The sequence below is a fragment of the Melanaphis sacchari genome, unplaced genomic scaffold (genome assembly GCF_002803265.2).
Source record: "Melanaphis sacchari strain LSU unplaced genomic scaffold, SCAv2.0 Contig32_pilon_pilon, whole genome shotgun sequence".
Lineage (NCBI taxonomy): Eukaryota > Metazoa > Arthropoda > Insecta > Hemiptera > Aphididae > Melanaphis > Melanaphis sacchari.
The window spans coordinates 2,829,035-2,853,252 of NW_020271199.1; the positions used below are offsets into that span (position 1 = coordinate 2,829,035).

At 27.8% G+C, this 24,218-nt stretch overlaps 2 protein-coding genes across 2 annotated transcripts; one reads left to right on the forward strand and one right to left on the reverse strand.

Moving 5' to 3' along the window:
• Window positions 1-5,807: 5,807 nt before the first annotated feature.
• On the reverse strand, window positions 5,808-15,002 carry LOC112596633 (WD repeat-containing protein 63-like; the record flags this gene model as incomplete). Its single annotated transcript, XM_025342395.1, is given in 20 exon segments — window positions 5,808-6,029; window positions 6,092-6,256; window positions 6,258-6,354; window positions 6,434-6,842; window positions 6,953-7,139; window positions 7,383-7,513; window positions 7,579-7,695; window positions 8,333-8,477; window positions 9,622-9,846; window positions 11,648-11,776; window positions 11,886-12,065; window positions 12,159-12,390; window positions 12,473-12,556; window positions 12,609-12,952; window positions 13,020-13,258; window positions 13,331-13,518; window positions 13,809-13,969; window positions 14,369-14,605; window positions 14,692-14,888; window positions 14,960-15,002. Coding segments are annotated over 20 exon segments (3,732 nt in total), but the record flags the coding sequence as incomplete, so codon positions are not given.
• Window positions 15,003-16,350: 1,348 nt separating this feature from the next.
• Window positions 16,351-23,674, forward strand: LOC112596641. Its single transcript, XM_025342402.1, has 10 exons — window positions 16,351-16,940; window positions 17,853-18,180; window positions 18,241-18,913; window positions 20,458-20,873; window positions 20,942-21,805; window positions 21,869-22,261; window positions 22,395-22,771; window positions 22,838-23,031; window positions 23,084-23,421; window positions 23,483-23,674. Exons 1-10 carry the CDS (start codon window positions 16,351-16,353, stop codon window positions 23,672-23,674), a joined length of 4,365 nt encoding a protein of 1,454 aa, XP_025198187.1.
• Window positions 23,675-24,218: the final 544 nt, after the last annotated feature.

Sequence of the window (24,218 nt, forward strand, 5' to 3'; positions counted from 1 at the left end):
TCACGTCGTATTGATTTTGATTGAAACGTATTGTTGTCTAAAGTACGGCGGGGCTTACTACGTTTTCGTGATTTTATCCCGCATTATATATTATCATTTTATAACCTCGCGTATTGGCGCATCTCATAGCTTCACATAACATAATGTATCATTCATTACAAATCCTACTTCCCCGAGTCGTTATAACCATGTTTTAATATTACGTCCGTCCGTATGATTTATTACGCAACTCGTGTTCGCAGGTCTGGGCTTCGGCATGATCTATCTGCCAGCCATCGTGAGCGTGACGTGCTATTTCGACAAGTACCGGTCGCTGGCCACCGGCATCGCGGTGTGCGGTTCCGGGCTGGGCACGTTCATTTTCTCGCCGCTGGTCGACCACCTGGTGAAAGGGTACGGCTGGAAGATCACCGTGGCCGTCATATCGGGCCTGGTGCTGCTGTGCACGCTGTTCGGCATGCTGTTCCGACCGCTCGGCACCGTGGCCGCGGGCGACAGCGACGGCGACGACGACGGCGGCGAGAAGCCGGCGCTGACGAACGGGGCCGCGACCACCACGGTCGTGCTGAACATCATCGAACCGCCGGCGGCCGAGCCAGCCGCTGAACAACAGCGTCGGCGGCGGCGACGTAGCGTGGACGCGGCGGCCACCCGGTCGTACGAGCACATACCCAACTCGAGACGACGACGAGTGGCGGGGCGCGGGCAACGACGCGCTGCTGCTGTCGGACGACACGAGCAAAGGCGGCTCGGCCGCGGACAAGTCCAACCGGACGGCCGACGCGGCGGCCGCGTCGTTCGGCAACGAACTGGACAGGCAGTCGCGGTTCACGCTCAGCCAGCCCGAGCTGATCGCCGCGTCCGCCGGCCGGCTCAGCTGTCGGCTCAACAATCGGCAGCGGAACGAGGTGTGCTGCCAGCCAGAACCTGAAGCCGTCGGCGAACGGCGGTACCGGCAGCGGTATCATGACCAGAAGGACATATTCTAGGCAGTCTGAACAACGTGAACCGCAGGAGGTTAGTACAGTTAGTAGTAAGCCGGTGTTGTGTTGGCTACACGTATGTCATAATATTATCGGGAGTATGATCCGCCAGCTGCAGTTTGTACCACGACTCTGCAACATCCGATTTTCGTATATCTGCCTTATTAAATACGGCGCACATGTTATATACACACCGTGAGTCCATAAACTCATATTGTTACGAAAAGTGCATTTGGTTAAAATACGTTTTGATAAAATAATATTCGTTTATCTTTATATTTTAAAATGAAATCTGTTAATATTTTACATTTTTAAATATTGTTTAAATATGGTCTAACTATTTAAATTATCACACCATGTGCGTGTTTAACTGTAAGTGTATGCTGTATTGTCGTGAGCAATACGTAACCGAACGAAGCATACCAGATTATTAGTTGAAAACAAATGTTTCAAGGCGGGCGGCATGTTACGTATCATATATCATATTATACCCGTATCTCGTTATTGTTATCGGACTAGTCGATCTAGGGTACCGACGGGTTTTTTGATATTATTATTATAGTCAGTCGCGCATCGAAAGTTGTACCGAGCACAGCAAGCGACCATACAACTATTTAAGTCATATTAAAGTTTTATACAGTCCACTTAAACATTTAATCTTTTTATTTAAATTATTTAAAGATCTATTCCTAATGATTAAACAGGCTAATTATAAAATAGGCGAGTAGCCAGTCCGCCACTGTATTTTACTCCAAGACCTTAGTAATTTTTCAGAAATTGTATTACAATATTACATACTGACCTAGTTCCGTAGGTAATATAATTTGAAATTAAAATAATAATAATTAATAAATAAGTAATATTAGTTCAACGCGTAACGACTTATTGTTGACATGACGTGAACACGAGCGTCTTTTTATTTTATTTTACACTATGTAAACACACATACTATAATGATCCATTTACTATTAAAGTTACTGCATTTACATAACAGTACGACATGCAAGCACTCACTCACTCAATAGGTTTGATAGGATATTTAAAATTTAAAAATAAACTAGAGAATTTAATTAATGTGGTTTGTACCCATTAAAAACATAAATTATAATTAATTATAACATAATTTATTATTTTGTTATTATAATACAACAAAATATACTTAAAATATTTTGTGGTTATATCGTTACAGCTAATGCCTAATTTTCAATTAGACACATAATAATAGGTAACATTCTTTATAAATAATAATAATTTGATAGTTTAATATTTACTTGATTGATAACAGTTAGCAATTTAATTTAATTTTTGAATATAATAGTATATATATTTTTAAAAAAACCACTTTTCAATTTACTCGGAGATAAAATATTAAAAATCATTTTACGAAAAAGACAAAGCGTGTTCAGCTATAATTTATAAAAGAATCTATTTAGAGCAATTGGATATCATATTAATTGTTAACTAAGTAATAATTGTCTTTGGGACCAATGTAACAGCAAATGAGCTGTACGGTTCAGTAATAATAGTTATTCAATTATCGGCATAACACCACTACTGTAATACTAATTAGTAATTAATAATTACTAATTATATATGTACTACGATGATTCCATTATAGTTGTAGTAAGTCTAAGTAGCACTCGCGGTAGTGATATAATTTTATTTTTAGGGACTGAACAAATTAAATTACAACACTAATTATATTTATAAATACTACAAGATAAATGTAATAGTGAAAAGTGTCTGTTAAATATCAGAGGTTCTTTAGAAATCACGAATAAATATTGAACTAAAAGTGGTTGTTTTGTTTTTAAAATAGCTGTTGTGTTAGTTGTTAAACCCGTAAAAATAAATAAAAAATAACTTTAGAAATAAAAAATTTACTGGATTATAATATTTATTTTTGTTTTTCAGAAATCTGTATGTTTTCAATGTACGTAAAAATATTTTTAAATGTGTACCTAATACCTGCTATACCCTATATAATATATGTTTCTTCAAACAAAATACACTCTCTCGCAGGTGTTTATAAAAAAGACGTGTTTTCATCAACACACCCTATACATAGGGTTCATTTCATTTAGCATCGCTTGGTCGAATTACAGAAACCTTCGCTGTAGGTAGTTCAGCATTTTCAATTCACTCTAAATATATTATAAAAACGATGTCTACATTTATTATTGTTATGGGTCGATTTTGTGGAATAAAAATATCTCGAGAAATTTAGACGTGTCATTGAAATAAGAATGGAGCGTAAAGGAATGCGAGTCCCTTGCAGTGTCGAGTGTCGAATAATGGAACAACATGACATCCGACCGGGCGTTGTCAATAGCCGCTGCAGAGAAATCGTAAACTACCTTTAGAAGTAACATATTGTATTTTATTATATTTATTGAAATAAAATAAACCATGTACTGAAACATTGTGTGTGAAACGGGTATTCGCAGAAAAATTGAAAAATAGGCGCTGATTTAATATTATTAAATTGGGTACACGTATCATATGCTATTTACATTAACAAAGTTGTCTACTCATTTTCCCTTAACATAAACTTCATAAGCCTACATACAAGTGCTCAAACACAAACAATTGAATGTTTACGGAGAAACATAAAATTAAAATGTAATATAAAATCACGTGAAGCAACAAAGCTATTCGAAAGGCAATAACAAAAAAAAAAAAAAAAAATGGTGGCGTTCAGTCCATTCGAGTATTCGACCAATGTGTTTGAAAGTTTTTTAAGAGACATAGAAGACACATTTATGTAATATTATAATTTTTATGACAACTATAAAACTACAAGCTCCATTAAAAATGTTTAGGTAAATTAAGAATACATTTTTTTGCGTAGATAGCATATGACATAAACAGTCATTTTTTGTAGACAGGTGTATTTTAAATTGTCATCTATAGTAAGTTCTAACTTAAAAATAATAATAATATGATCTGATATGTACCATGATAACTAAGTAAAATTTTACGATAAGACTAAACAGTTACTGTTAAGTATCTACTTATCTTTGAGTGATTGTAGATTGAGATGAATTGATATACGTGTATTTATAAATATTTAATTTTAATTTACAGTAGTAGACAAAATAAAAACGAATAAGACGCAACAGGGAGGTGAAACGTTTTTGTGTTTTAAATATAAGCACGAGACAAAAAAAAAATTTATAAAATGTGACACGTGGTTTGTTAAAATGTTATTTTAAACAAATATGTACATGAAAAAAATAAACACAAAAATTCTCAAGTCTATCATGCGAGTCGATAATAGTAATAAAAATTAAAACAATAACAGTATAATTTATGACATGCAAAACTATCAAAAAATGTATATACTCACAAGGTCACGGCGATTCAGCACTACAGCTACAAATAAATGGTTTCTGTGTTGATCGGAGGGTTCTGTGATGCAAAGGACTGTTGCGAACGAAATGAAAGTAGTTGCCGATTACCGAAATGTATGGGCCGTTGCCCACACGCACGCTACCTGCGCGTTAACGACCAATATTCGTCTGCGTGATAGGTAACACCATGGTGGAGTTTTTTTTTTTTTTTTTGGGCCTCCATATTCTCGGAAGAATAATGATTATTGGAAGAAAAAATATTTGAAGAATATTGAACCTGCAATTTGGGATATCGAAAATATGATCTTTTTCTTCTTGAAAAACTTCCATAAATCTGCTACACTCGATCAAATAAATGCTTTAAATATCATATAACTCACAAACTATTCATCCGAAATTTGATGTAAACTCATTGAGATACTCAAAACAATAATTTGTTCCGGAATATGAAATTAAAAATGTATGTTATCATACAGAAAAGTAAAAAAAAAAAAAAAATTATAATGATAAAAAATATTAAAATATCAATTATTATTTTTTATGATTTACAATTATGTAAAAGAAATTTTTTCAAAAATGTTAATAAGTTTTGAAATAATACGCGGTTTGTGATAAACTAATCGCTCAGTATGCTTTACATACCCTAAAACTAGTCATTATTCTAGTCTCAAAATTATAATATCAAACTATAATATGGGAAATGGTTTGACGGTGTTAATGGTTAAATTGTGCAAAAAAGTAAGTAATATCCATTTAATATAGCACAACAACAACTTTTTCTTTGACAAGTTAACATGTGTGTGTGTGTGTGTGTGTGTGTGTGTGTGTGTGTGTGTTACAAGTGCTAATATTCATTTATGCATGCACGAGAACATGTAACAATAGAAATATTTTAGTATATGAAAAATATTAAAATATTAAACGTTTTAAATTCTAAGTGGAAAAACAAAAATCAATAATAAATTTTAAAAATTAACTATAAAATTCTGTCTTTAAGACTTAATAATTATATTTATAAGGAATATAACTTATAGTTTATTAGATATCAAATATATAAACAATTTATTTTATAGAATAACACCATCTTTCAATATGTTCGTACTGCTAATAACTTTTTAGGTTTTTCAATTATATTTTTGATCTAAAACTGACAACCAGCGGGTATCATTGCATTTGAAATATACACATTTGTTTACATATTTACTGAAACTGTTTCATATCATGTATTATATTTTTATTATTCAGGTATTGAGATTGCGTTTTGTATTCGTTGATATTAATCTTTTTATCATTGCGTCACATTTTTATTTTTGTATTGGTCCAACATTTTTTGGCGTATCGAACTTTAAATTAATAATAATAAAAAATTTTAGGTGATATAATATTGTATAAATACGTTATACATAATATTGAATAAACTAAGGATCAAGATATATTATATTATTATATGGTACCGAAAGTTTGTATTTTTAAAGATATTTGGATCATTTAATATATTTTTGTCTTCCTTTTCCACAAAATCAAATACTTGGGCCCAGTTTACTTCTTCAGATCTATAATGGTTATTATTTATATGATTAATATATTTTTCTTTTTCGATTTTAATATTTAATATTGACAATTTTTGAAGCTGTTGAAACATTATGTCTGAATCTTCTGATTCGGCGTTTCTTTTTAAACTAGCATCAAATTTCTGTAAGTAAAAGTTTAATAAAACGATTTAATTTGTAGTTATGAATTGATAATAGTTATTACATATTCTTCTGTATAATCAGCAGCCAATAATTTATTTATAATGTCTCTATACTTTTTATCGGCTTCGGATCTTATTATTGAAATCTCTTTAGTTTTACTGCTATTTTTATTCATAACTTCAAAGTAATAGTCATCAATTTGTTTTTTACTGATATTCTTTTTTTTTCATCATGGCCTCGACCATATATTGCTTTTCTCGTTGTAAGTATTCATATTTCAATTTACCCAAACGTGTTTGTGGTCCTCTCCGATTTATATACCAACTAAAATTATTAGTACGGATATTAGTATTTATGTTCTACGTTTGATGTACCTCTTATAGGATAATAGTTATTCATTTACTTGAATGTTTCGTCACAAATTGTTTTCTGTATTTGATCTCGTGACACTACTGCAGGTGGAATGTATTCGCTTTCAGCCGCATGCAATTGTTCGTATGATTGAATTGACTTGTAATCATGTTCGTCCACGTCATATTCTCCCGAGACCCCGAATTCATCTTTGTACTTTTCGTTCCAAGTGTCTAACCCTCTTAACCAATCACACTCTTCTTGAAATAGATTTCCGATTTCTTTGATTTCGCTTTGTTTCAGTATCATTGCACGTATAGTCATTATCATTACCGTCCCAGCTGAATCCGAGAAACATATTATCCTGTTTTTCTTGTAGTTTACCATATCGTTTACACCTTTAGCAAACATTACACTTTCTGCGCCAATATAACTATATAACGGAGACGGGCACGACAATGCTGCAGAAAGTTTATCATGATACATTTTATTTACGACGATCAACGGCAATAGGTTATTACACATAATTTATTTTATTAAAGTATATTCTGAAAGTTCCATTATTACTTACATGCTATTAGCCCATCTTTGAGAAAAATATCCGCAGTATAGTACGGTTGATGAGTGTGCACCATAAAATTCCAAAATTGTATAACGCCACTGTTGTTGAAGGACACGCGAAATTTCGTGGGATGAGTAGTAGACCATAAAACGCTGTTTGTAAAATCATCGAAACGTTTCCACCAAATTGGACCATTCTATAGTGTAAAATTTTAGTTTTAATTTATTTTCATAATTTAAATAAATCAATAGTTAAAACGTACGCATTTACTAATAGTAAAAGAATACCATCTTTATAATACATTATATTATAATTAATTTTAAATATGAAAAAAAATGCGTGAAAAATTTAAACAAGATACAAATTTGTAATATAAATTATAATATTAACTTTTGAAATAATATAAATGTTAAAATATGCACTGTTTCTCTAAACTTACTTTATATTTCAAATTCCAAACTGACACTACTTTCCCACCACAGGCCAAATGAATATCCGGTAAAAAGTAATTTCTTTTGATGCAGTTGATCGGTCCGTCGTGTATTTGTTTCCACCATATATGTTTGCACTCTGTAAATTATAAATTAATTTCATGAAAAAATAAATAATAAATAATTTGAAGTTTTAATCCATGCCTTCTACGTTTCCATCTCGCGGATATGTATCATATCCTTCCCATGTTACAACTCCGATTTGGCCCATAATAGTTCCAACCACCAAAGTACGGTTTGGGTCACTAGGCTCTACTGGTACTATATAATAAAAAAATACGGTGCACAATAAAATAATATGTTTGGTTATTGACAATTAACGCACATTTTAAAATGCACACTAAGTATTTAAAAACTAGGTATTAGTATAAAACCTTATGTACAAAATACATTTTGTATATAAAAATAATATTAATTATAATTTTGTTTAATATATTATTTTAACTATTATAGGTACATAAAACGATATACCTATATCTTTAGTCTGATTCGTTATTTGATGTAACCTGATCAAAAGAAAAAAAATATTTTCTAAAATATTCTATGTATATGTGTATTTTACTATAATTTGTATTATAATTATAAATATTAAGATTTCGTTATAGTTACAAATAATTATACATGTATAATAATTATAATAATTATAATATTATAATATTATAATTAAATATTATTATTATAATTAAATATTATAATTATAATAATTATAATATTTTTAAATGCGTAAACAACATAATAGTCTTTAATATCTTCGCACAAAAATTCTAAATTTTTCGGTAAAATTTATGTGCGTCAAACGTGTCAAGACATATTTTTGACAAAATGTTTGTTTTCAAAATTTTGTCACTCGATGTGTCAATCCAATCAATACTGTCGTGTACTTTTGATGATTACTTACTGTATTCGAATTGCCGTTCGCCGATCGTCAATGGTTGATCAGAGGTGTATTTGTATTGCATTAAGGGTATTTCAAAGGACAGCGCTGTTATAGGGCTATACGTGGTGCTATTCATTGGGTCTTCTGCTGGTTCTCTGATTATGATCTAAAAATATATTTATATACTACAGAATATAGAGCACACGTATAAATAAAACATAGATCGTAGGTCATAATCATAAGTACCCCACCAAATATTAGTGTACTTATATAAAAGGCATTTAACTGTGCAACACTATAGACAATCAATCTTTGGAAACTTTAAAATTTTAAATGAATAAAGTTGTTTTCTACATAACACTGTGGGGTGATCGATATCGGAGTGTTCTGTCTCTGTGGATACAACTAATTATACGATAAAGAAAATGTCGGGAATAAAAAAAAATCGTCTCAACATTGTATAAATCTAATCAAATACCGGTAAAACAGCATTACGAGAGTTTTGATTTGCTTACTACATCAAAGTATGGTATGGCAATTATCGCGTATCGATTATATAATAATTGACAAAATTAATAATAGATCAGAAACTGAAAGAAATTGATTATTGGTGCTTGCAGAATAACATAGGTGTTGATTAGTATTAAGTATGTACCTACCTAGTGTCGTGTATGTCTATCGTAAATATCGTTTTGATTGTTTTAAATTAGCTTGAAACAATCAAGGTGATGATGATTAATACGATTTGCAAATTGTAACAGATAATTCAATAACGATAAAAAAATTGCATTTAAATTTGTGTTATGACAATGGTATTGTCGTAGTCAGTGGACTGTTAACTGATGACAAAATCATGGTTATAATTTATAATTAACCATATCTCAAATAGTAATGGTCCCAACATTTATGTAGATTATTGAATCTCAAAGAAAAGCTTTGAATATTCCTACGGCAATCAAAGTAATATCGTTTTTAAAAACAATATTAGGCAATATGTTGAATTTGTTGAAATTGTAGTACTTCAATATTCAAAGCAATAGGCAAATTAGAATATTTTGTTAATAAACAGCTAAAACAACAAAATTAATGTTTTTTTAATGATAAATCATTAAATTTTTGTGAAACATTTTCATTTTTTTTCTAATTTTTTATAATACATATTTATTTTAATACTTATCTTAACACAAGTAAGAAAAATGTTAAAATTGTGTTTTATTATATCTCGAAGTCTTAAGTACCGTTTGTATATTTATTTATCTATACCGATAATTGTAGTAAAACTTATTAGATCAATAATATAAAAATCTTACCGAATACGATGGTTTTAGATGGTTGTTGAGAATGCTTAATGGTGATTTATTGGATAACAATTTTTTTGGATACTCAAAACGACTATTTGTTGAATTTTTTTGATAGGTTTGTATTGACTTGGGTTGCAAATCCCAAAGTCTTATAGTCCCATCCAAAGAAGCTGAAATAAATTGTTCCGAAAATTTTCCTTGTTTCGTCGATATAAGTTTGCCTAATGAAGTTATCTAAAATTAAAAAAAAAAAAAAAATGGTTTAACTCACTAGTAAATTTATTATAATACATTATAACAATCATAACGTAATATTACGTATGTGTTAGAAAATTATAATATTATATGTGTACTATATTGGTGATTATAGAGAGTTCGATTTCTAACATCTCATAGAATATTAGTTATTGTTCTAAGTCTTAGAACTTATTGGATATTGACTGGAAAGATCATATAATGTTTATATTTGAACTTTTAGATGCTCTTAAAAATTGGATTCTGTTCTATATGAGGCCAAACTCGACGCCAAAAAGAGAATGAATAGTTTGTATAATATTAATATTTTTATTTTCAACAGTGATAATTTGGATTTTAATAGGGGTCATAACTAATGAAGTCTAATTATTTAAGAATTCGACTTTGATTTAATGTTTAATGTGAGTAAAAAAAATATTATTATTTTTCAATTAAATATATTATATATACCCATATACAAATATATTTTCATTGTATATGTACATCATATTACAGATATTTATTTTTAATATCTAGATAATTAATAAAAATTGAAAATAAAGTTATAATCAAGGTTCGGGACTTAGAGCATTTACTTATTTTTTTTGCCTTGATATAAAATCTAGCTGATTATTTTTGAGTATTCACAGTAAAATTAGGACTAAAAATATTATTTCTATTTAACAAGTGTTAAAAATTATCAGTGTTAGAGAAAAAAATTGTGTTTATTGTTTTTTTCTTATTTAATTACTTAAGTGCTTATAAAGCAGTATTCAAATGCTTTTTTAAATACTTATTTTGAAAATTATAAATGCATAAGTCCCGAACCCTGATTATACTTAATATATCATAATATTCATATTAAATTGTATAAAAATATTAGGACCACAGGATCACATTTTGCGGCAAAAAATTAATTAATAGAATATTATACAATAATATTAATAAATATAAATATAAATAAAAATATTAAATTAGGACATTTAAAAAAAAAGTTGAATTTAAATATTTTTGGAAGACTATTGAGCCAACCTCCTCGTGGTGTCTTCTGGGTAAAGCTAATAGGCTCAGATTTAGTATAATATAGGTATACTGATATAAGAAAAAGATATGTGCCTAAACGTGCTATTATGAAGGAAAATATTACGCCCAAACGTATTTCCCCCGATTTAATCACATATTTTTTGTTTGAAAATTATAACCATACATTGTTTAAAACTTACCGTTGATAATTATTTTTATGTAAATTATTTAACAAAAATTATTCATTATGAATGCATTAGATACATCTACCTACTATTGTATATTATTATGCTACCACAGGTATACGCCCCTAACTATTTTTCAACTTTCATTGCTGGATAAGCATAAACTTTTTGAAATAATTGTCAGAAAAAATCAAATGTCGTTAAATATTAATAATAATATACTATTTAGTAGTATACTAGTGCATATTGTGCAAATAATTATTTTTTTTTTTTATTTTTTTTTATAAAGAATTTAAATAAACATCGGTTTTAATTATCAATTATTAGTTAAAGATCAGATTTTACTGTTATGATATGTACATTCTAGATCATATTTAATTATTTTAACGTTTTTGTACGTATGTAAGTCCAAGTGCCTTTTGAATTATTTATTTGACATGATTTTAAATGCGCGACCATTTAAATAATATCTTTTATAATTTATTGTACTAATGACATTGTCCTACCGAACTACGAAAACTGCCCTATTTCGATTCACCAAAATACCATTTCGTATATTATACCACACTTTTATACACGTAATATTCACTAACTTTGTTCATTGGATGAATCCATTGAATCGCAGTGACTGTTGTCTCGTGAGATTCTATGATGGCGCTTAATACTGTCGGTCTGATTCTAGTTTTAAAATTTACGTCTAACGACCAACTCATATGCATGTACTATTAATAATAAAAAATAAATAAATGGAATATAATAATTTTATATTAATTTTTTATTCGTATTCCAATAACCAACAAGTATATTTAGTTATTTATTTATAATATTTACCAGATGTTTTTTATGTTGTTTTTCCTTTTCAGACATGCTCAAACTCGAACCCGTTGCCTCCAATTTTCCTTCGATGTCCCATATACAAATTTGTCCATTCATCAATCCTCCTACGACGGTGTTCCCATTTCTAGGGTTAAATTCAACACATCGTACTTCTTCGGGACTTTCCAATCTCAACTGAAAATTAATTTAAAAAACACCAATAAACGTCAACATAATAATTATAAAATAAAAATATTAATCTATCAATACTAAAATATAGTTAAGTACTTTTGGAAATACATTATCACTAATTGACCAAATAATGACTGCGTTATTCTGTTCATCTATTAATGATGTACTTTCTCGTTTGATCATAGATTCTTGGTCATTTTGTAGCAATGCGTATTGTTTGACTAGTTTAGTTTTATTTTTTTTATTACCTCTAAATTTTTTACATATATCCCCAGCTTCGAACATATTCTTGGTTAACTTAAGTTTATTTTTTTTAGTTTCTTCATTTCTATATTTTTAAATTAAATAATATATTATAGCAATATTTATTTTGAAACATATGATTAAAAAAAGTATATATATATAAATACTCTTTTTTTTTTTCAGTTTCAGACATTAAGAGTTGAAATAATTTTTCTTCTTTAGCTTCTCGATTATATTTTTTATTAAATTCCCTAATTAAATTTTTTTATTAATAGAAGATTAGTACAAGAATACTTTTATTACCTATGTAAATTTCTAACAACGTTCCTCAGTTCGTTATTATACAACCATTCATCATCTTCGCCCCAAATATTATAAAAACTTTCAGTGTCAGAATCATGGTGACGCAATTCGTTAATTTCACTTAAATCTTTAGTAGCCATCATTTTCTCATAACATACTGAGTAATCAGTTTTATTGCTTATTACGTCGTCTTCGTTACTATGTCCCTCTCCAGCAAACTCGTCACACGCAGAATGTTGTTCATTAGAATCATAGATTAACGCATCGCGCAAACGTTTATTAATGTCGTTTGTAGGTTCTTTGCTCATTTTTTCTTCTTCGGATATTTGAAGAATTCTCATTTTCTTTGGTTTATAATATCCAACTTTAATAATTTTGATTATTTTATACCAAAACTTATTACTAATGTACCTGTACAAATTCTCTGTTCAAAAAAGACACGAGCTTTTCCTCATAATTATTATCGATAACTTTAACTTTTGGTTGCTTATTCCAATTATCTTGGTCATCGTCATCTTCGTTGTATGATATACTGAAATTTTTGCTTTTTAATTTTACATTAGACGCAGTAGTTTCCTCGTCTGTTTTTTTTAAGCTTACGGGTTTCAACAACTCATTGCTATTAGCCATGTAAGAAACTGCGAAAACACCTAAAAATACAATATATTGTAAACTACTTTCGTTATCCACATGATTAAATTTAATTACAGTTTAAGTTTTACCTACTATTGTAGGATGCCAAGTGTGACAAGATACGTATTTTTTTTGGGATATCTCATTCTGATATCCAGGATGAATTTTTATGAGCTCGTCAACATAATTGATTTCAGTTTTACTTCTTTCTCCCATCAACTTGTAATCGTCACGGTATATATCGCACAATTCGTTATATTGTAATTGAGTAATTATTCTGATGAAGACAATTAATAATATATTAGACGATTCTCAATAAAATATATTTTATAAATATACGACTGTAGTAGTTTGATAAGTTATTATAGGTGTACACTATACAGTATACCATACGCTAAAATATGTACTTATACATGCTCCTTGGCATGTTTAAATCGTCAAATATGACGTATAATAATAAATAATAATTAATAGTAAACACATTATGTGTGTTATATGAATCGTAAAGTGTAATTTTTTTTCTTACTAAAGTATAGGCTCATTTGGATAATAATTATAAATATTTACTCAGGAGTATTTTTTAGTAAAAAATCATCCAGCACTTGTACTGATTTAATATTAGGCTGTGATTGATCAATTAGTTCTTTTTCAATAACCGACTGAATACATTTATTATCTTTAATTTTTGGTATTGTTTGCATTTCTCTATTGATCGTTTTTGTTTTGGCCTAAAAATAAAAAACACAATATATTTGAATTTTAAAGTACTATAATTGTGATACCAAAGATTTTTATAAATACTTGTATATTTGAATCCATTATTAACTTATCACTCGTTTCAAATATTTCTTTTGGTTGTGGTTGTAATTTAATATATTGGTTTCTTATAGATTTTGAATTTGTGTTTTCAAATTCTGCTTTAGCTCGAATTCTTCTTTTTGGAACTACCCATTTATATTTTATCTATAAATGTATTTCATATTTATTACTTTTATTTAATAATAAAATTTAGAACATGTTAATATTTTATTTATAATGTAAACCATATATACTGTCTTTAACTTGCAAAGATAAAATGTACATAAGCATATCGCATTTGTCGGTAAATTTAATATGATAAAGCATACCTTTTCACGCGTTGTAACTGTTTTTTTATTTTCAATATCTTGTTCACTACCTTTAGAATCCCAATGACGTATTTTACGATACATGGATCTCTCAACTTGTTGATCAAGCTCTTTTTGTGCTCGTATTTGTGCTTCTTCAACATATCGTTTAGCTTTGTCAGTGGTGCATAAAAAAAATTCTTCGTCTGTATTACTTGAGGATTTATATCCAATTAAAACATCATCATTTGTAAGGGCCTGGTGAAATAAATAAATTAGATAATCATATTGTTTAATAAAAAAATAAAACGTAAATAGGAAAAACATTGACAATGTATTTTTACTTCAATTTGTGCACGAAATTCCCAAAAACATGAGTTCGTTTTTTGTATCTGTAAATTTTCAATAATTTTCTTACGGGATATTTTCTTCCATGGGTTATTTATAAAAACATGTTTGTCTACTGCACATTGGAAATGTTCATGTAAATATTTCGGTATGAACACAGTTTTTACGTTTTCCTTAAGAAATTCTATTGGATCTAAAATATTAAAAATATATTCAATTCTTTTATGATACCACCATTTTAAATTTAAAATAAACAGTATTAACCTTTTTTCAAAATAGCTGCTGGTTCAGTATCCACTCTGAGCATATTTTCCTGAAAAAAACTTGCCTGTGTACAAATATATAGTACTTGTTTATGCACAAATTAACAAACAACAAATATATTTTTGTAATTTTATAATACAGAGTATGTGTCTACTTATGATTTTTATATACTATACGGTGTATTTAGAATTATAAATTTAAAAAATTAATTTACCTGTTCAACATTTTTTTAAATTGTTTAAAATTAAAGAATAAAAATATTATTTTATTAACTAAAATAATTTTTAACAACAACAATTAAAAATATTTATAAGGTTTGTAATTTTTTTTTTTTTGGATTTATCATAAAGTTTTTTTAATGCTCCTTTTTGTGAATATTAAACTGTCTTGACGTTTTATTAGTAAATTAGTTTTATTTTTTCTGTAGGTACATAAATCTGAGTATCTATTTATTCCCAAACAAATTTTAACAGACTACTTTAAAAAAAGTTTCTAATATTTCTATTTCTAACTTGTGCGAAAACCAGAGGTTATGGATTTTGTATAAAATTAATTTGTGTTTTAAACTAGTATTTACTATAATTTCGTTTTCCATTGAACCCTCGTCATTAATGTTTATCGACGAATTTTCTGACCTTTGGTACGACATTTTGGCTTTAATTATTCTACAAAAAATTAAATATATCCGTTGTGGAATATCCGTTGGTTGTTAAATGTAGGTATGATAGAGTATTGATATATACGAGTGTATTGTGTAAATCACTATTAATTAAATGACGTATACGTGTACAATGTATCTAAAACAATTAAATACAAAGAACAAAATAAGTTAGTAAGTAAAATATCAAAATAAACGGTCAACCACGAGCAAGGTTACTACGGTTACAATTTTGCGAAATAAAGCCAATATTTTTGTAGTAATATTAGTGGAGACAAACGAGTACGTGTTGTGTCTGAGAAATGATATTTTCTTGACTTGGCAATGATATTTAATCTGATCTACCAAAAACAATAAATTAAATATAAAATATAAATGTCTAGTGATTTAATTAATATTACATACAACAGGGTTTGCGTACGGTTATCAATTATCACTTAGTACTACTTACTAATTCAGCATTATTATTTGACCAACCTATCATTGAGTATTAAAAAAAAATTGTTCTGGTATATACTCAAAGGAGTGAAGTAATTTTTTTCAACAGCATCTTGGAAGTTGAAACATATATAAATTTTATTCACTTTATTTGGGTATAGGTACATATTAGTTTTAACAAAAACGCTTGGCTGTGAAAAGTTTATAGCCTTTGAGAGTTTCTATGGTATATATTCATTTATAAATAACATAGTTTTTATACAATTCAAAGTGTTTATGTTATATAATCAAAACTATGAGCAATTTATTAAAAGAATGGCTCATACATCAATTAGGTGTAGAGGTTAATTCCCTACATAGTAATAATTTAAGTTCTAAGTTTCAAAATGGAATGCTAATTGGAAAAATACTTCTGAACTATGGTTTAGTGAGTTCAAAAGAGTTTTCTTTATTGATCAACCAAGAAGATGAAGTGACAAAAAAATCAAATTTTCGGCACCTCGAAATGTGGTTGAACATGTTACATATTCCGTTAGACAAAGATACTATTAATGGAATAATACACGGAGAAAGCTCAATTATTATTGCATTTTTGTATAAATTGTGTTTTCTCCTCAAATCTCCAAGTGATTTAAATATAATTGGACAAATCAAGAAATTTTACAAATCGCTCGGAGGTTATGATTTATCAAACGGCTTATTCACATCTGGAAAAATTGTCAATTTTTCACATAAGAAACCACAATCGATTCAGAAACATATCGATAAAAAAACTGACGGAAATCATAGTATACCGCATACGCTTGATAAGATAGCTTATTTCGAGTGTAGTTTATCACAAAAAATAAATAGATGGGCTGCTAGAGGAGACCAGTCTTGTAATAGGTAATTAATAAACTGATATATCTAAATAATTGTTCAATTAAATATAGTTTAATACATCTATAAATATATATTTGATTGATTATGCTCGAGAATAATTTTATTGGCATATTTTTTTTACATTTTCTTCATACTATTAATATAAATTTAATATTATGTAAATATATTTTCAAACATGTCTTGCAAAATATTTAGTACCTATAGTAACTAAGTAATTTTAAATGCAAATTTACATTTTCATATAAAATTACAGTGCCTATAGTTGTTATATTTATAGTTTACAAAATGTCATAAATTAATCTAATGCATTCGATATGTTGGTTGTATCCATAGACCTTAAATAATAGACAAACCTTGTCTTTTGAGTGATTTTTAGAGTTGTAGAAGTGGCCACTCTAATCTACAACAGCAATGTAACCTTAAATCTCAATATTTTTTATTTTTGAAATCTATATAGTAATATTGTGCTTATAGATCAATATTTTAGTATTCATTTTTAATACACAGGAAAAAGATAGAATAGCATAATAATATAAATAATAATACGAACATGTAACATAGATTGTAATATAATACAATTATAAATATCATGTTCATATATTATATTTAGTATGATTAAATTCGTGAAAAATGAAAATTATAAAGTGACATCATTGATAATACACAGATCACACATTATCTTTATAAAAGGCTGGTAAATTAGTATAAGGTCTAAGGTTATAGCATAAATAACATATAATATAATATTCACTTTCATCTCCAATTAGTTCGATAAAAATACTCTTGTCGGAAAATTTATTACATTTTAAAGTTAAATAATGTAAATGTTTTTCCAAGTTCATGCAATGTACTTTATTGTTTTTCCTGATTTAATTTTCATTTCATATAAAATGTGATTCAAAATTATGGGAGAAGATATTTGTTTGACATTAAAAATCGAAAAGAACACGCAAAAATATATGAATCGTGGAGAAAAGAAACCATTAATAAATATCTAACAAACAATTTGAAAAAAAACAACCGTCATAACCAAGACGTTCTGAGGAATAAATCTATATTGAATAGGCTTAATTGCATGTCTGATTGCGAAGAACAATTAGTAAATAAAATCGACGATATGAGAATCGCTACAAAAAAACTTAAAACGTTTATCGCTAAAAACGACGTGGAGTTTGTTGAAAACAATATAGTTCACAAAAAGTATGAGATGAGTGAAGAAAACAAATTAAACATGAAAAAAAAGGTTTATCGAAACATTATTTTTATTTCGTCTTATTTCGTATTGAATTTGTTTTTATTCTAGCTCGTAGAAAGAAATAAAGATTTAAAAAACAACGAGAAGACGGTAATAATGAAAAGCGTAGTTCGAGATTTAATTGACCTCGGTATCAGAACTGCTGTTTACAAAAAAGCATATGACCATAACATTTCTAAGTATTTGCGGAGTAATTGGATGCACATGTTCATCGAAGGAAGACCGTTGTTAAACACACTAGATGATAGACTGGGGCTTTTATTAGATAACGTTTATGTGGCCGAAAATAAACCTTATACTGACGAAGAGTTAAAAACCCAGTCCATACTTAATCATAAAGACGTCATGGAATATTTGGAAAGAACAAACGGTTGGTCCGAAAAGGAATTAGGATTGAAGTCTGACTCGCACACAACAGTCAGTCGTGCACTTGGGTTCTTGGTCTACGATGTATTCACTTTGTATTATACCCTACCACCGTCGTCGATAACCGTAGACGATTTCGTAATTGGACCGGTCTTCGGGGTTTTAAGTTGTGAAATGGAGAATTCGTTTAAGCAAGACATTTGCAATGCACTTATTAAACGAAATATACTTCCTGTGTTACCAATAGCGGCTTTACAATATTGTTCAAGAGCTTATTGTCAGCTAACAGATAACGATGAATTAATAGAAATATTGGATGATTCTGACGATCTAGACGAACCAAACGACTTGGATAGTCTGGATAACAATGATAAAAAAAAATCAGACAGTAAATATTTTCAAATTTTAAATTAGTCATAATTAAACGTAAGTATATTAGTAACTATTCAACAGTACTGGTTTAAGTAGCCGATTTGAATTGGTAGGGTAAAAACATTAATTTTATTTATGCAAAAAATATTTTTATTAAACAATTTTATATTAATTTTTATGTATATATTTTCTTTTTAACAATACCAGCGACGCATCCGTGCGTCATAAAAAAATATCATACGTAGGCCAATGATGTACTAGTGTGCATAAAGACTCTTTTTGAAAAACATACATTTTTGTAAGAATGTTAAAATGATAAAAAAATAATATTTTTAGAATAAGCCTATTGATACATTTACTGAGGCATGTGAGTTTTTTATATAGAGACCATCAACAAAATGTATGTAAGTAATTTAAATTTATGTTTATCCGAAATCTTACTCAGATTATTATCTTGAAACTTTGTTTGAAATATCTACACACCATTGTTGAAATATTAATACTTTAGTTTACTTATCGCTTTGTTACTACCTATATTAAATTAATGAGAAATGTAAATTCTTTAAGTTAAGTTTTTTAAACACTTTCTTTAATAGCATTTATTAAATTACTTAATCATTATTTTTTTACGCTAGATAAATTTTATTACTAAAAATATTTATTTTTCATCTATGTAATATTAATATATTATTAAGTAATATTTTGAATAAAATTAATATTATTGCATATTTTGACCATCAAAACGCAAAAAATATATATATTTTATGGTATATTTCATTATTAGACGTTTTTATCATATAACAGTATGTATTGATGCTATTCAAAAATACCAATATAAGAACATAATATTAAGGTCTAACAGTAGATCGTTCAGTTTTGAAAGTTTAAGAATATTATTTTATTAATTTTGAAACGTATATTTCTTTTTTAGCATTTATATTTCATATTTTTCGGCTTATATAGGTAATATTAATTGCATATTTTACAATTTTTTATCGCATATAAATCCTAGCCTTAGTGATGATCAAAAAACCGATGTTGGACCAGTAGTAATTCAATAGTAATTTTTTTCCTGCCTATTTTTCAAATGGAGTTTATTTTCTTTATTTCTACCTAGTCTTTTTATGTATAATTTGTACATTATTTAATCTGTACATTTTGAATACTATTTGGGTGATAGCAATATAATTATTTATTACTCAATGAATAATACATTAAATTATTTATTTATTTTTAGAAATTATTTGCTTAGAGAAAGTATAAAAATATTATGGGAAGGGAAAATAGAAATGTGTGTAAATTTTCATTAGTAATTAAAATGTAGATTTGTATGAAAAATGTTGAATAAATTTATTTTACAAATCACAAACTTCAGTACTTAGCAATATGTTTTAATGTTTTATAGGTTATTTAAAAAAACACAAAATCAAAAATGAAAATTTCGTAAAAGTTTAAAATTTAAAATATTTCTTGTATTTCTATAATACATGTTAAATAAGTATTATTAATAATAATATTGTTTAATAGAATACATCATTTTTGACAATAAATTTGTCAACAAGAATCCAACATTACTGAATGAAGTACAAAAATCAAAACAAACACAAACAAATTGGAAATTTGAAAAATATCATGAATTGGTAGAATGTGGAAAAACTGCATACCTTCATATTTACAGAGGCAAACCTTTACCAAAATATTGCCTTATTGACTGTGTATTATATTATATAAAAGCAAAAAAAGTGCTTGGAGGTTGTGTATTCATAGGATTTTCAAAAGAAAATATAATAACACTAGAAGAAAGATTGTCTAATAGGAATTCTCCGCCTTTTGGGACACATGACTTTATGAAAGACATAAATCCAACTATATTGGCTCCATTCAAAGGGCCAGATTTAGTTGGTATAGGACGATACGAGACCTCATTTACTAGATATTTAAAAGTAAGACATCACATCTACCTATAATTATATGCTTAATATCTTTATAATGTTTATTTGCACCATTTTAGATTGTATCTGATGAATATAAATTGGATACATTTTGTGATTTACATGAATATTACAAATCTCATAATATATTAACATTTTTACAAAGCAAATATAAAAATATAGATTTTGATGAACATAAGATTGAATTACTATGTAATGCTTTGGCTGGTCAACATGTAAACTGGTCTGAACAAAATAAATGGGTGAATTGTATTTATGATATGCACAATGACCAAGTACAGTATGAAACTCAAAAAAATTCAAGTAAATATAATTCAGTACAGCCAATAAAAGTGCAAAAAAGTGTGTTTAAAAGAAAAAGATTGCATGGAAAATCAGAATTTGAATATTTAGATTATATATCATCCAGTAAGGTAAACATGATTACAAATGAATTTGTCGACTCTGTAACTGTTATAACTAAGCCTGAAGAAGTTAAGTCAAAACTGTTCAATGTACAAATCAATGCCGAAATTGGTGCAGTATTAGTACAGTTTTGGATGTTAATGGAAAACAATTTTGTTCAGAACATGGAATGGTGTTTCTTTCATAGAAGAATACTTATTTATAACCAAATGCCTTACATGGCTTCAATAAATAACTATATTAATGAAATACTAAAACGACAAAATGTAGAAAAAATAGAACTTGTTAAAGTATTGCAATCTGATTTACTAAAAATACCTAATGATGCACTGATGAGCTCGGATTTAATTACACAATTGCTTTCGACTGTAGAAGATACTAAATTTATCTTAACAGAACTGACAAATCATAAAATAAAAGACTGTAAACAATTTATAAAAAATGAAAACATTGATAGAAGTCTCGATAATACAATGAATTCGATGATTTTAGTTTATAAGCATATGTTACAAACTGAGGTTTGATAAATATTATGTATATTAATGTAAATAATTTATTTAACACTGAATTTATTAAATTAGGTCGATCGAACAGTGAATACAATACTTTTCATCCATTCATATATGTCTAAAGTATACAATAAAAAGTTAACTTTGTCAATAATTCCAAATCATATTGTAGTTTCATTATCAAAAGAGCAAGAATTTAAATCGAAAGGAGTAGAACAAATGGCAAGTGTTGAATATTATTACAAATGGTTTGATGCCACTGTAATCATGGTTCAAAATAAACTCAGAGGTACATTAAAATCCACATACGAATGGTTAGCAGAAATGAAGAAAATACATAGTGAAAATTCGTTAGAAAGCAGTAATATATATTTGAAAATATGGAAATTTTTGGTAGATAAGGAGAATTTTAGATCAATTGATCAATTAAAATTGATATTAACTAGATTTCATGAAGATATAAAGGTATTTTTTTTGTAAGGTATTATAAGACATCAAGTTATTTTTTTTTTTTTAGTTATTCATCCCTGCATTTAATTTTATAACCATCAAATATTTTTAGATATTTAAATTAAATGTATGTGTAATCTGACAATAGGAAATGGAAAGTTATATCACACAACATAAATTGGATATGAATCGACGAATAGATGAATGTTCACAAAAAGAGATTTATGCAATTGAATGTATATGTAATTTATTTAAATCTGCTATAAATGAGAAACAATATGTTCGTCATGAAATTATAGTTGTCAACAATAATTTTTATATAAATGCTGAAAATGTTCTGCAACCAAGTAATCCTCCACCATATCCCTTTCCTTTGTTAGAACCAGAAGATATATGTATTGTAACTATTCATAATCTAAAGGAAATTACAAATCAATTGATAGCAATTTGTCCAAACAAACGAATTTCTATAGTTGCACTTTCCAGTTGTTTAAAATCTTATTTGAAACATCATCCTGAAATTGAGTAAATCATGTTTAAAAATGAATAAATATTAATGAGTTATTAATTTTAATATCAAGTGTTTAATAGGTGGTTTAATACAGCACATTTTGTATTACGTACCATGTTTGGTCTCAATGTGAACTTTATTGATTGGTCTGATTTTATTCTACATTGCTTGGAACTTCCTTACCCTAATGTCGATGATTTGTTGTATCTCAAAAACCAATATTTGGAATTGGAGAAAAAAAAACAAAAAGATCCTAGTCAAAACTATATAGAAGGTGTCTATTTAAGTGACTATTTTTATTGGAAATTAATTTTATTATTTTTTAGGTACCATAGATAAAGATGAATTTGATTCAGTTTTGCTGTGGTATCAGAAAACATTACCACCAAATCCCTCGATTCATTTTAGATTTATAAAAATTAAAGAATTATTGTTTAAAATATTTTCTGTTGATGGAAAATTAGATTATATTGCAATGTTACTAGTTCTATGCAAAGACAACAACTCGATTATGGGATTAATAAAAGCTATCAACTTAATAACGAATCAAAATATTATGAACGATGAATTTGATAATTCTAATCTTATGAATGAGAGGCATTCTATTAATTTGCCTATAGAGACATTATACAAGATTTTAATGATTTGCCTTAAAAACTATAAGGTAATTGTTTTAAAATTTTCTTTTGAATCAAATTGTTTAAAATACCTATGCATGAAAATAGGACCCAAACAATAGTGACATCGAAGATTTGGCTACTTCGATATTAAACATAGACAGTAATATGCTTCAAGATAATGGTGATATGTATTCCGTATTAAAATTACTTCAGAATGATAAACTTAAATCGGTATCTGAAATTGGATTTAGATTTAATTCAAGGCCTTTGTCTAGTATTGTAAATAGTCTTAAATGATTATAATGTTGACACAATTTCATAATTATTTATTATTATCAGTAAACAATACAACGAACAATTTATTTTTTAAGGTAATGCCTGTCTTAATAATGTTATATTATGATTTATTCGACATATTAACAACTATTTATGCTAAAATAGTTGTCAGATCATAAATATTTATCCATGTATTTATAATTACCTAATGATGTACATTCACAAACAATTGAAATAACATAACAAAATTTAATATTTAAATAGTATTAATATTTAATATTTTCTATTATTGGAGATTTAAAAAACACATGTTTAAATACCATACTAGCAGTTTTTTAAATTATATTAAATAAAACTATAACACATCTTAATTCAAAATCATCAATGCTTTTAATAATTTAACATAGGTAGTTTTTGTACTTGACGTAACTATTAGGATTCAGATTTCATTAAATAATGGTAATAAATAATTTATTTACATATTAGTAATTTTAAGTGAATTTTTTGATTTGCCTACCATAATTTGATTATTGATTTAATCGATACTATTGAATAGTAGTGCAAA